General features: G+C 36.7%; 1 protein-coding gene across 1 annotated transcript in view; it reads left to right on the top strand.

The window, feature by feature from the left end:
- Positions 1-11,301: 11,301 nt before the first annotated feature.
- Positions 11,302-15,335, top strand: part of LOC145681360 (gamma-aminobutyric acid receptor subunit beta-like) — a 61,047-nt gene continuing 57,013 nt past the window's right edge. The window contains exons 1-2 of the mRNA XM_081753015.1: positions 11,302-11,318; positions 13,974-14,086. Coding sequence (XP_081609141.1) covers positions 11,302-11,318; positions 13,974-14,086 — 130 coding nt within the window. The remainder of the gene's footprint in view (positions 11,319-13,973; positions 14,087-15,335) is intronic.

The raw sequence follows: 15,335 nt of genomic DNA, 5'->3' as shown, positions 1-15,335 counted from the left end.
GTCAAGTTAGTCCCAAACTAGACAATATCATGGGTGATGAAACGTGGATATTCCAGTACGACTACAAAACGAAGAGGTAAAGTACTGAGTGGCATACCTTGGCGTCCCCTCGCCCAGGAAGGCTCGAATAAGAAAAAACAAAAATGATGACAATGTGTTTCTTGACATCAGGGGGATCGTCCAGCGTGTGTTTGTACCTCCCGGGGCAAGCGTTGTCTAAATTTTACGTAGAAGTCTTCAAGATACGAAGCAAATATCCGGCACATCAAATCAGACATCAGCAACGATTCGAAACTTCATTATGAGAATGTACCAGCCCATGCTGCCAACACTGCCCCAGTCATCCTACAGTCCCGACTTGGCTCCTGCGAACTTTCTTTTTGATTCGCCGTTTGAAATCTCCCCCTGAAAGGACACCCTTTCAGAACAATTAACGACGTGAGAGCAATTTGTGAAATTGTTTTAAATGCATTCTAAACAGGTCTTCCAGGATGCGTGTTGAGATTGAAAATCCCTCTGGCAAAGAAGTATGGACGCAGAAAGACAATGTTTTGAAGAATTTTAGTGTACATGTATTATTGCTCTTATTATCATGTAAATAAATATTTTTCTTTTCATACTTGTTGCTTAGGTGACATTACTTTGGGGACAGATTTTGTATATATACATTTGTTATTCTAATATACGGAGGGTTTTAAAAGTCAAAATATGAAAATTTAGAAAAATCAATATTTTGAAGAGTAAACTTAAGTACACACCATGAATTTTCTTTTATTTCGAAGATTACTTAAATGAACTGTTACTACGAGGGTCATTCGGAAAGTAAAGAACGTTTTTGTATAAACACTTTAATAACTGATATACAGAGGCGAAATTTGTGTTACATACTATGTGATACTTAAGTTACTTTTCGACATAGTCGCCGTGTAAATTTAAACGCTTGTCATACCGTGGTACAAGTTTTTCTATGCCTTCGGCATACACAGTTGCCGCCAAACTGTTGAACCAAGTTCACCACTGACAATTTCGTACAACAAAGTTCTTGAAATTTCAGAAAAGAATTCGTGCAGCCCATCAATAGTGAATCGCCTATCCCCTTGAATTTTCCGCTCAATTCTTCCTTTGAGTTCGTCAGTCACAACAGAAGGCCGGCCCGAGCGTTCCTCATCGTGCACATTCGTCCGTCCGTCATTAAACATAATGCACCACTTACGAACTGATGCTTCATTCATTACATTTCCATACACCTCAGTGATTTGTCTATAAATTTCTATCGGACGCACTTTTCTTGCATTCAAAAATCTTATCACACTACGAACCTCACACTTGGCGGGATCAGTAATTGTATCGCCCATTTTACAGTCGCACAGCGAAGCAATAACGGACCGTAGCGGATTGCAGCTGGTGCCAGACTGAGGCTAAAGCTTACCCAGGTCAATAACCCAGCGGCAGCGGGGGTGGGGGAACATGCGCTAGCGCAAAACGTTCTTTACTTTCCGAATGACCCTCGTATTTTAAGTTCATCCTTGTCCATCCTGAGTTTCGGAATACTGCAACTGGATAGTTTGGAACTAAGAGATCCCTGGTTCAATTCGAAGCCATATGAGTTTCCAGTAGAAAACATCCAGTTCGTGTGTTTCTTCAGAATCCTGTATGATCTGACAACCACATTTATCCAATTCGATTCTTAATAATTCACTCCTATTAGTTATACATCATCCTTAGTTTACTGCATATATACATAATTTATATAAATTTCAAGATGGCATTAAGTGTCTGGATTAATTCAATGGAAAACATTATTAAATTCACTTTAGCTTAATTGAAATCATGTACACAGGTCTGTCACTATTCTTAAACAGGGTGACAAGAAATAACCCGTACAAGCTTTCGTGTATCCTGCGAGGAATTTAGTGTCCTGTAGTCAAGTAAGTGTTGTTTTGTGGGATACCTCTGTCCCTGTACATATTTGTTAGGCTTTCTAACGAGGAATTTCATTTTTGTTTCACAAAGTCAACCAAACACAAGGCAGTGTTGGAACTGTTTTGTCAAAGAAAGTATCAATGTGAAATTGTTCGTTTACCTGGTTTTCCAAAAACTACAGTCTCAGAAGCAGTTCGGATTCCAGGCGCTCGGCCATGAAGGTGACCGTCTAGGAAGAGGAAGAAATCACACCGTCAACACGCCCAAGAACAACAAGATCATCGAAATCCGAGTGCAACGAAATACCAGGGTGTCCATAAGAAAAAAATCGTTCGTGATACCAGGATCAACCGGTGCTGCAAATGACTAAAAGGGGACTCAACCTCAAGTCGTACAAGCTCTAAAAAGTTCAGCTTCTCACTTACGAAAACAAGCACGTGCGACTCGAACGATGCCACCTTCTCAAGCGTCGGGTCGCAGGTCAGCGATAGGAGTGCATTCTCTTCACCGGCGAGAAGCTGTTCACCGTGAAGAATGCGCACAACAATCAACATGACAGAATCTGGTCCGCAAAGGCTCCTGACACCTAGCCATCGTCGAGCACAGCCAACACCCACAGTCGTCATTGTCTGGGGTCTAATTTACGCAAGTAGCAAGACCGCCGTGGGTTAGGGATTAAGGGTTCAAGATCAATCACGAGGTGTACTGCTGCGACATTCTCGAGACCGTGGTATTTCCGTGGGCCAAGCGACATTTCCGTGATACGAAATGGACTTTCCATCAGGACTCTGCCCCAGGCCACAGGATGAAACGATCGCAAGTGGAGAACTCAGTTTCCGGACTTTATCTTTTCTGCGGAATAGCCGCCTACTACTCGGATCTCAACCCCATGGACTACGGTGTATGATTGATTTTGGAGGTTAGGGTATGCACTACACGCTACAGAAGTTTGGCGTTGCTGATGCCATTGCTGCGTCGTGAATGGAACTGATTGTATCCCGAAAACCTGCGGCCCATTGTCAAACATTTCTAAAGCATGTTTGGACGTGTGTGTTGCTGCCAAGGGCGACCACCTTGAAACTGGCTGAACATATTGTTCCTAAATACCCATTATTTTGGTATTCCGCATTGTTTTGTTAAATGCTTTCGGTTTAATAAATGTATGGCAACAATCATTCTTACGGGTTATTTCTTGTCATCCTGCATGCTTTTCCAAATGTTTAGTTATATTTCCTTCAAAATATATGTTATAGACTAACCCAAGAGTTCTTATGTATAGTGAAGACTATTGGAGTCCGTAATCAACCTAAGTGAATTTACCAACAACTGCTAATAATAAGTCTATTGGAGGAACCAAAAGAATTCCTTTTCTCCATATTCTACTTACAAACTTACAAAAGTAACTGTTCATTAAAGTGAATATACAGTATATCTTGAATTTATTGATTGGCATACGTAAGCAGTGAGGTTATACTGTATACGGCGAGGCCTAGTAGAATCTGAATCACTTTAACGCGTTCGATAAACTTCAATGGGAGAATCTAACGTGGGACATCGTCTCCCAAAGACACACATTTAAGCCAGTAGAATATGGAGGACTCCACCTTGATATTAGGCTGTGCTGCGAATCAGCAAGTCTACTTCACAAGCTTTTAATCTTTAGAAATATTGAATGTATTTACGAAACGACGAATTTGGCTGTACGATTAGCAGAATATCTTTCTTCAACTGTCCAATTGAGGAAAATTACTGTGGTATATTTCTTCTTAACCGGTACAAAACATATTTGGCCTCGGGTTTATTTTCCAATGGTAAAGCATTGAAATTTGAAATTTGAGCGCTTTTCAGTGCTTCAGGCTTTAAGCTGTAGCTTCACATCTCATGTATCTTTGCTGCTGAAAAATGATGCAAAGCTCTCACCAAGAGAACCAAATACCGTTCACCTCACAGAAAAGTCATGTAAGGAACGTATATTCGATTCGGTCTTAATCAACAGTACGAAGATGTCTTGTGTCAATTCTTAAATGGACAATATATTTATAATTGATCCACAAGGTTGCGGCAACAATCTGTCGCAAGTTTTTTCCCTTGTGGTAAATTATTTAAATGACTGATAGCTGGGACGGTAATGATGCCTATATTTTAGTGTAAACTTAATTAAATTATTTCAAATCCTCCATTCATCAACGAGGGAAATGGCCTCGGAGTAAAGTAATTTGGTTCATATGACCTAAAACCATCAAGAATTTGGAGAAGATTGTTGAAAATGTCTAGAATAAATATTGTAAAACACGAACCCCTTCCCCCCCCCACACACAGAGACAGAGAGAGAGAGAGAGAGAGAGAGAGAGAGAGAGAGAGAAAGCTAAATTCTTTCTTTTATCATCATGTTAGAACAGTGAGAAAAATCCTATTTTGTGGGATTTTTGATATTAATTTTTCAAATAGGGAAAAAGGAATTTTTCGTAGAAATTGGTATTATATATGGAATTTTTTTCATACATTTACTTCATCAACGCCAAGGAAATTCTCTATAGACAGGAAGTGCACTAATAATTCTTCAATAGACGTGAAATAAGTGCTAATTGTAAAATTTTATTACTGTAAAATGCATGCTAGTGAACTATAAACTACTTATTCATAAACAGGAAAACTGACTCGGTACTGAACCATATAATCATATGTTGCAGTAAAGTGTCATCTGACAATGTTAATATTTGATTACAACCACTTGATAATATGAATATTTTAGTTATTTTTTAGTCATGGAAGGGGACCGCCGAAAGTTATATATATTCTAGTCATAGAAAATATTTATCAAATTCATTTTTTGCCAATTCCAAAGTTTAAGGGGTGGTATTATGTATCCTTCCCATATTTTGAAAGAAAGCATCAGTATATTCATGTGTTATGAAAGCGGATTGACTCCTGTTCTCATGTATATAATAATATAATACACTAAAGTCTCATCAAAAATGATATAATGGGTCAAAAACCTGGAATTTTTAAAAGCACTTTTTTACCTATAGCAGGAACATTCAAATTATATATATATATACACCCGGATTCTAGAGCACATTTACCAAATGTTGCTTTATACACAATTCATAAATTTAAAGCTGTACTAAAGTACCCCTTTCAAAATTAAGAGGAGAAAATGAGTGTACATATGCCGTTGGACCTTCTATATGAAGAAACAATCGTATAACGTGTTAAAGCCTCATCAAAGAAAATAAATTAATTCAATAACCAAACACGTGGCAATACTAATACAATACTAATATTTGGGAATTTTTTACTAACAGAATGGTTAAGAAGGACCAACCAAATTTACAATATTATATTAATGTCGCAAAATATTTATCAAATTTTATTTATCTAAAGTTTCTAAATTTAAGTGGTGACCCTGTTAACCCCTCCCAAAGTTTGAGAAAGAAGTATTAATGTACACATGTTCTGTACGTTCTATAAAATAACAGACCCTCGTATTCAACCGTATAACTATGTAACGTGATAGAACCTCATCAAAGAATATAAATTAGATCAATAACTTATCATGTTGTACGATGTTTTGTTTACATTTACTTTTTTCATTTTTTTATCCATAGGAGGGAATAAGTAAGACAAATCAATTTTACAGAAATGTGTATTATTGTCCTAGAGAACATTTATCAAATTTTCATTTCTGATAGTTCCCAAATTTAAGTACTGGTTCTATGTGCCCTTTCAAATTTAAGGTAGAGCATCAATGTACCCACGTCTTATAAAAGAGAAAGGGCTTTGTACTCAAGCACGTAAGCATATCGTGTTCTAAAGGTTTATCAAAGAAATGGTGAACACAGGCAATACTAATATTTGACAATATTTTACCCATAAAAAAGAACAAGATGGACAATAAAACTTATAGAGGTACATCCTTGTCCTATGCAACTATACCATATATGAAAAAATGAGGGAATAGGATACCTAGGTATCGCTTCCAAGTTTTGGGGGCTACTAAGGTATTCCGGCCAAAATTTATAGGAGTGGTCCTAGGTATCCCAAGGTCATAGACTCTAAAGCAGGGATCCTGTGTCTTTTGTCAAGGGCCATTGGGGTAAATTACTCGAACGTCTCCCCCTACTACTCTAGATCTTATGGTACTTCTATTATTAGTACTTGTTGGCGGTAAAGTAAAAAAAAATGAATAGATAAATATGGATAACCTAAATGGGTACCATTAAGAATGTATCGCCTTGTATTGTTGTGTTTCCTTTGATCTACAATTATTGCATAATATAGAACACCTTATAAACAACATTATTTACAGGAGTAGATGTAACTATATTAGATATTGATAAATATTTTCCATTATCGCAATACGACTATCGCTTTACGCTAAGTGGTTCATGTGAATGGTTTCCTCACCAAGGCCTTTTGTATTCACAACATTTTAAATGTATGGCCATTTCCATTTATAAAGGATAATTACACTTCTCTCTTACATCATGTTGTTGGTCTTACGTAAGTGCTTTGCTAAGAGCGAGTCTTAATGTTGGCGTGTGTGGTGTCAATATAATTGTTTGGGATACCAAACTCTCAATACAACTGAAAACTGAACTAATGGCGCAACTGGTAAACACATTTCTAAGAATAATTGAAACAAAACTGAACACGGGCTTGTGGCCTGCCAGCTAATTTGTGACACTCATGCTTTGAGATGATGTGTGGTCTGCACACCGTCTGTCCAAGTCGTTAATGCTCACTCTTTAGACTGGGGACTCTTTTTTCTTGGAAGTACTGTACATCTCGAAATTTTCTCAGGAGCGTGGGAGGACCGCACAACGCGAACACATTGTAGTGAAGATTGGCAGTAACTATTCTTTACTCTGACCAGGCAAAGCACTGCTTGACATAACTGATCTTATGAGAAGCGATATTCCAATGCGGCTTGGGTTGATATTTTGTAAGTATAACAATATCTTAAATTTTTATTGTTATTTCATATTCTCGCTACTTAACACACTAACATTAGAATTAAATAAAATACATATTTTAACGTGTTTAAGTATAAAGGATACGGTATCATTATCTCATATCTTAAATAATACGGATTGTGTAGAACTGAAGGGATCTTAGCAGATATGTGTTAACGTTTCGAACCGAAGAAGTCAGGATTAGAATACACAACAATATGTACAGAAAAAACAATTCTAACATATAAAGTACTCCCCAAACCTTCACAAAACAGTACTAAGTAACTTATCATACTATATCATACTAAAGCACTACTGTTTCGTTGTTACGTTTTGTACACGAATGTATAATTTTAATAAAAATAGGTAAAACCTTATTAACAAACAATTTATGTGGACAATTACTATAGAACCACTTATCTACATGCATAATACAGGGGATAGACAAAAGTATGGAAAGACCTGAAAAATTGCACATAACTTTTATTAATAGCGAGTAGGACCAGTTTTGGCACTCAGAACGGTCTGTAGTCGAGGGGGAGTGGAGAAATGGAGGTAGCGTATGGTTGTCAAAGGCATGTTGTATCATTCTTCGCCAAAGCAACTGCAAATTGTTGTAGACAACGGTGGTGGGTAGCGGACTTGTACTTTGGTCTCCAACACTAACCGATGTGATACTTGATCTTCGTGCTCATCAAACTAGTCTTGGACGATGTGGATTATATAAACATTGGCTCTGTCATCTTGAAACACGGCTTTATCATCTGGGAACAAAGTTTGCACTATGGGATGCAGTTGATCACTCAAAGTGATTATGCGGTCCGTTGCAGTGACATGTCTATGCAGGGTGATGGGGGTTCCGGCAGAATACCATATATGGCTGTCCAAATAATCATTGATCACCATAGCAACAAACAGTCTCTATCGTAATGTTGTGCTGGAATTCTCCATACATAAACTTGCAAGTAATTGGAAACAATGTAAACGAAGACAAATCATGTTTGAAATAGTTACCTCTTTTATACCAGGTGTTTCAATATTTTTGTCTATCCCCTGTATATGAATAACATAAATGTATCATGAAACCTAAGAACCAGTACGATCTTTCTTGATATTTCGATATGTGGCAGGTATTTTAATCTTAACTCAATATTCAATAACTTATTAGATGCGTTGTAACTGTACTGTGATTCAGTTTACAAGTATTTCTCGATCTTGAATTTTTCCAATAATGCACTTGACATATTACATTTCAGCAAGGATGTTAGAATCAAGTAAGGACTTTATGAAGGCATGTGCACAAATTCAAATTCTTCAAATGCTCTATCTGAGGTATGTTTAATTGTAAAAGACAGATTGAAAATATGTAGTACTCCTTGGCGCTTTTAATACTAAAATTCAGGAAATAATAATCTTTGTATGTACGGGGTGTGAATTGATTATGAAAATCATTCGATAATGCGTGCATCTCTTTATAAAAGTACCAGGGGCGTCATTTAGGGAGGGCAGGAGGGGGCAATTGCCCCCCAAGGGTTTGAGGAATATATATATATATATATATATATATATATATATATACACTTTAATAAATTGTCTACTAATATACTAATTCAAAACGTAAAAGTTTTATGTCGATGGTGCTCTTGCCCCCCTCAAGCAAAGTCTGAAATGACGCCCCTGAAAAGTACCTAAATAATTTTAATTATATTTTGCGTACATTATACATTGTACATAGTGCAGGGTGTCCCACATAAAAGCAGTACACCTCACGCACGAGATTCAAGTAAAACTTTAACAACAATTACGGACTAACAGCGAATAGATAATAGTAACGTTAAACAGTTACCTGTTTATAAGAGATGCTTGAAGTTGTGGCCATGGGGATCCAGGCATAGCTGCCCTCGTTTAATGACGTTACTAGCAACCCGCTGTAATTCTACGGGTGTGATGTTTTTAATTTCTCTAGTAATGTACCGTTTAAGATCGTCTATTGTGTGAGGAGTATCAACATACACTTTGCTTTTCAGTGAGCCCCATAAATAAAAATTACAGGAGGAGTTTATGTCCGGGGACCTTGGATGACCTTAACACAAGTACTCATTCAACACACAACACATTGCATCAACTGAACAATACGATATTCTCACAAACTGATGCACGAACACACCGCTGCACTCAACGTTCCGATAAAATGCAGTGCAGTGTAGCCAACTTTCGAGAGTGTTGTCACTCCACAAGAAATTTAACTAGAGACTATTAATCGGTATGTTAGGCGTACGGTTTTATGTGGAACACCTTGTACATAGGACACAATACATAGTATACTTTGCGTACATACGAATACATAGTGCTAGTTGATCATCTAATGTAAGCACTATCTGAACCAACCATCCTTCAACGAATAGGAATGAAATCTTAGGCTTATGTATAAATTCTGAATTCACAGTCTTCAGTTGCTAACTTCTTGAAATAGGTATTCACGGATATATCATTACCTGTTTCACTAACTCAGTACATACCACTGCCTCTAGAGCTCTCTTTTACAGGCAGAATGCTGTGTGAATTTTTGAGTAATACGTGTGAATACAGTTTGCACCTACTCCAAATTTTTATCGTACAGTGATTCAATGCTGCATCCAAACTCTTTACTTATGTAACCAAACCTTGGTTGTAAATTCCGAATGACGGTTTATGATTATCTCTTTATTTGTTCTACCCATTACTGCATGTACAACTTCAACACAGAAATCTCCGATTGCCATATGCTTTTCCATCCTGCAATCTGAAGTTGTTTCTGAATAGTCAAGTAGTTCAACATCTTGTCATCATACTGTGAATTGATGTGTAAGAATGAAATTCTGTATTTATGCACAAAAAGTTTCATTAAGATTAATAACATAACATAATAGTAAAAACATTCAGATTCCTAGTTATCTTTCAAATACCATGTAATTAAACTAACACGTTGCAAATATTGTTAATAACTTTATAAATGCCATGTTGACAATTTAATATAGAAATTTTACTTCCTTGTAATGTGAACTTTATTTTATTCATCCCATTTATACTTGGGTTTCTTTTGGATAATAACAGTTATATCTTCTGGACTATTCCAAAAATACATTTTTAATAAATTATGAAGCGTTGCACATCTATGAATGTAATAAGTATAGTCTGTAAGATCGTTGTATCAACTTTACAAACAAACAAACACACACACACACACACACACACACATATATATATATATATATATACGTATACATATATATATATATATATATATATATATATATATATATATATATATATATATATATATATATATATTTCATCTATCTAAGGGAACTTTATTCAATTTTGCGACCATGCAATGTAGCAAAGAATACCTGCGATGTAGGTAGCTAAATATGCCCTTGGTTTGAAATTGACAAGAAATCGGGCGATGGTCGCGTTAAACCGTTTCAAATATGGCCTGAAGGGAGACAACAAAATGCGCGCACCCAGAGCCAGCTACAGATATGCTTTGTGCTAGCAGTTCTTTTGACTTGTGTCCTGCTTTGCTTACGGATAGTGATAGGTGCAGTGCTGGATTAATATTGAAGTTGTCTGAAGGGAAGATAAAGTATTTGAACTTTGAATTGCATTGTAGGGTTCCTGGAGAACAGCGTGGAAAAAGAGTGTATGTGAACGTTTGGAAAAATTCTTGTGTGTGATTTACAGACAATATTTTAAGTGGGTGTTCTGTGGTGTACAGCCTGCGGATTAGGTTCACCTGAAAGGTTATTAAGGTTAGAACTGAAAACAATCGAGAAACCTTGCGCACCTTTGCGCAAGAATGTGAATACGTGGTGTAAAAATGGCTCCCGTGTTTACATGGCGTGCTATATTCGACGTGTGGGAACAACATGCGTCAACAAAGCAGTTGAAAGGTTTAACGAATTACATAATGGAAGAAAACGGGCTGGCAGGATTGAGCACTAGTTCGCGAACAATAATAAGGACATGTATTCATGATACACAAGTAAAATGGGACACAGCCAATCGGCATCGGGAGAGGTTTTTAGAATACAACGCAACGTGGTTTGAAAATGAAGTGGACTTCAACGTGGCACCTGTTCTACCAACGGACACTTCTATTGAAAATGTCCGAGGAAAGTATTTGCAGAATGTACCTCAAAAGTGCAAAACAGAAAAGTTAAATCTTGTGGAATCAATCAGCAACAAGGAACTGTGGAAGGCGACTGAATTAAAACTACGGAGGGCATAAAACGCGATCGTCAAGGGGCTTTGTTGTTCTTCCCCTACGTGGGGTAGGAAATCAAGAAATCTCGAAGCGCTGAACTTCGAGTTCCGGCGAAATTATCAGAAGATGAACTTTTGGCGTTATTAGTTGATGCATATCTTTTGAAAGGCCAGCGTAATGTCGTGCTTAGTCAGGCAAAGAAGCAGGCCGTAAAATGTATCCCTTCTAGGTCAGCTTTCCGAAGAAGCATAGGAGGCTGGAAACTGGGCTAATAAAAAAATATAGGGAACTCTTTACAAGAAAATCATCCAGAGTTAATATCAAAACGGATTTAATTCATAGATTGCTGATCTCCTCTGATCCATACGTATATTGCTAGTAAACATGCTTCTACCAAGACGAAATATCCAGACATAATGTCCGAAGTACTACGGTTGCTAAAAGCGTCTTGTGTGAATGATTCTTCTGACTAATGAACATATTTTTCCCGTCAGTTTGGCTTACTCGTTGACTCTTGTTTATTGTCCGGACTACCTAGTATAATGTACTTATTATCACTAAACGATTATTTAGATATAAGCTGATCACATCAATCCTATTGTTTTCCTTTCACCAATTGTGAGCAATCATGTTTACCTCTCTCACAAATGTGTTACTTCTTTGGAAAATAATATACAATCAACATTCTTTATCAAAGAAATCGCATATTAAAGTCAAATAGAACGTCAAAACTTGTCATAGGTAAATGTGCATCATGCACTGAATAAAGTTCCTTTGGATCGATGAAATCTCCACTGTGCATCGTCTCCATTTTGTTCCAAATTACTCAATGTCTTCAACATAAAAAGATTTCTCCTTGGAGTCAAAGAACTGAATCACAGCATCCATTATCTGCTTGTCTGTTGAAAATCATTGGCCTCTGAGGTATTTTTTTTCAAATGACGAAAGAGATAATAATAATTTGACGCTAGGTTAGGACTGTAGGGTCGGTAGAAAAGTTGAGTCATTCCATGGTCTGTGATAGCAGCCTGCGCAAAACGAGAGATGTGTGTGCAAATGCGTTGTCATAAAGAGGCAAAATTCGATGATTTGCACCTCTACGTCGTTTATTTTGAACTGCTCGCCGTCAATTTTCAAGTTTTTTGGAAGTAGTCCCTGCGATGGTATGTCCCTTTTGGTATAGCATCAATAAAAAAAATCCTTCCCTTTCCCTGAAAACAGTTACCATAAACTTGCGAGCCGATTTCTTTGTCCTGAAGTCTTGGAATTAGTGAGCCCTGATGCTTCCACTGCGTGGACTCCTCTTTAGATTCTGTATCATACTAGTGAGACCATATTTCATCCCCTGTATCTACATGCTGGTAGAAGTAGTTATCTTCGTCCATAAAATCCAAATTTTTCTGACACATTTCCACCCGTGTTTGCGTCTGAAAAACGTCCAAATTGTGAGGAATCCATCTGGAACACACCTTACTGAGTCGAAGGTGTTGGTGTAGAATATCCCAACCACTATGAATATCAATCCTTATTTCCTCCGCTATTTCTATAATCTTTTACATCATCACCATACACTTCCACCAAGTTCAGATGAATTTTATTAACACGGATGCCCTTATGAAAGAGAAAAACGAGTCACATGTCTCTGTTCTAAATTAGTGTTTACTGGGTTTTGATCAACTTGTGCACTTATTGGTTTCGCGTTCGTCTTGTCGTGGTCGATTTTTAAGATTTGGTACCTAGTGATGCTGCGACTTCCAAAAGGATTGTTGGCTGAACTCATGTTCACGATAAACGATACGGTGTCGACACAGATGTGTCAGTACACATCTACTTCCTTCAGAGTTCCCTCCATCGGTAGTCATATCTTGAAGATATGACCATTCTTTTGCATTGACCATTCTTTGGAAAGTATGACATTTAATTACCATTCTTTTGAAGAGTGTTAGCAATCGCCTGAAAATTGTGTAGATTTGTGAACACAAGGATAACTTACCCAAACGAAACAGTAAAATTTATAGGGAATAGGTAGAAAAAGATCAGTCTTCTGCAAATCAGACGAAGTTTTTTTAACAAATTTATTTTAGGATGGATGACGCCAGCGTTATAAGACAAAAGATATTCAAAGCAGTAAATCCTAGAGTTAATCTACCGTAGTGCTCTGAGTTTGCTCATCGTTTCAAACTCGCAAACATTATAAATTGCGTGATTTGGAGTACTGCATTCCGTTTAGTACAGAGGCTATTTGAGACGTGGATCTAGAGTATAACGTTGTGATTGAAATATATGAGCTCTCATCAGAAAATTATCACTGTAAGTTGGAGCACGATAATGATGTAGTTTTCCTTTATTTTCATGCTCCGATTATATTCATTACTACTGATTATATTTGTTGAAGGATACCGAAAAATGTTACTTGAATAAACATTTACTATTAATTAGAACTTTATTTACATCCCATTAACAACGTATAAATTTCAATTAGGCTGGCTTATATTCACGGTGTAATAACTGTGTTTTTGTTAATGCTACTTATGATTTACAGTTTTGTTCTTTTATTTCTTTATAAATGTTTACGTGTTAAAGTATAGAATATGTTAGTGAATACAGCATATTTCTTTAGAGTGTAGCCTCTAACAAGATACTTGTTTTGTTTTCTTTACTCAAGCTTAGCGCTTCTTTTAGCATCAAGGCTATATGATGTGGGTTGCCTTAAAGAATAAAATACATGGCAATATTATTAATATTATTGTGTTTCGTATTAGCATTCATTGTAAATTCTTCATGTGCTTCATGAGATCTCTAAATTCCGCGCATTATTTTAAAGTATTACGCTTTATTTTTCTTTCCAGTCTCCCTATGAGCATAACAGCTACTTATGGTGGTGATATGTATTTGAACGTTAACATTACCGAAGACTATCAGAAGAATAAACCTCCTTTTATTAAATATGAGAATGGAACAAGTAAGGTTTCACATAATAATATTTAATTAATGCAAATATGATGGTAATTTGTTTGTCGAAATATTTAATTAGTGCTTAAGAAAATGAATAATAAATTATTAATAAACTAAAATATGACTGAATACCCCTCATACGGCCTCATATGACATACCTCCAAGATTGAACTTACATATGTCAAGGGTCTGCTGGCTCAGTTCTAGAACGTACAGGTGACAGTCAACTTAGATGGCAAGGTTTCCTAGTGTAATGTGTGAGGCTATCCGGAATTGTCAGATTGCTCCTGTCACTTTTAATCCTCATCCAACTGAAGAACATGTTCAACAATTTTCCATTTTTCATCCCTGTATTTGATATCTTGGAAGCGCTGGAATTCGGAACATAACGTAGCTTCTACAAGTAGTCACAGTTCTCCTCTGACTATTGTTTGGGACCAGATTTATTTTATATATGAACTCTGCTCGACTACCAGTGTACCTGCTCTATCATCTCAAGAGATTTTGAAGAATAACTTAACAAGGAAAGCTAAAATTTTGGACCAACATTTTTCATATGTCATTGGCTCTGCACATTATTCCTTGAATTTAATTATTTTCAATCTCGATTGAGCGGAACCTCATAAGTTTCCATATTCTTAGCACTTAGCATTAAAGCACTTATTTACAACTTTTGAGTTACTCTTTTCTGTGTGTGAGTAGTGTTGCTTCACCAATTTGCAGTATATATAACCATATCATGCACACTCTTTACTAGATACACAGCTATTATTACAACTATATTCCCACCTTATAATATGATGCTCTGATATTTCCAATAGAAATCATACAAAATTTAACAAGTCCACTAAGTTACTCACAAATTGTTCTCACGACTTCCGTTTGTAAGTCGTTTGAGCACGTGATTAGTAAGTATCTAGTATGACGTGAAATTACTTTTGTTAACAAAATATAGCCTAATTTGGTCTAAGTTAAATTATATACGCTTAATCATATGTTGATTTATCTCTGCACACGAAAATTCACACAGTTAGCTAACGAGCAACAGGTAGCTTATCGTAGTGAAACCACCCTTAGAAATTATGCAGCACATTAACATTACTTCCTATCACCGCTGTAGTTTTCTTCTGCAGTCTGACCAAATTTTCGATTGTCATAGAGTATGTTGTTACACGCCCATGACATATTGTCGCCTACGAAAACATCTATTTTGACTACAGGTTTGTGCTCTTCCACCGCTGCAGGCGTGCCCGCAC

The sequence above is a fragment of the Thermobia domestica genome, chromosome 3 (genome assembly GCF_964235325.1).
Source record: "Thermobia domestica chromosome 3, izTheDome1.hap1.1, whole genome shotgun sequence".
Classification (NCBI taxonomy): domain Eukaryota; kingdom Metazoa; phylum Arthropoda; class Insecta; order Zygentoma; family Lepismatidae; genus Thermobia; species Thermobia domestica.
The sequence above is the reverse complement of the archived record's forward strand: the minus strand, read 5'-3'. Positions and strand labels throughout refer to the sequence as shown.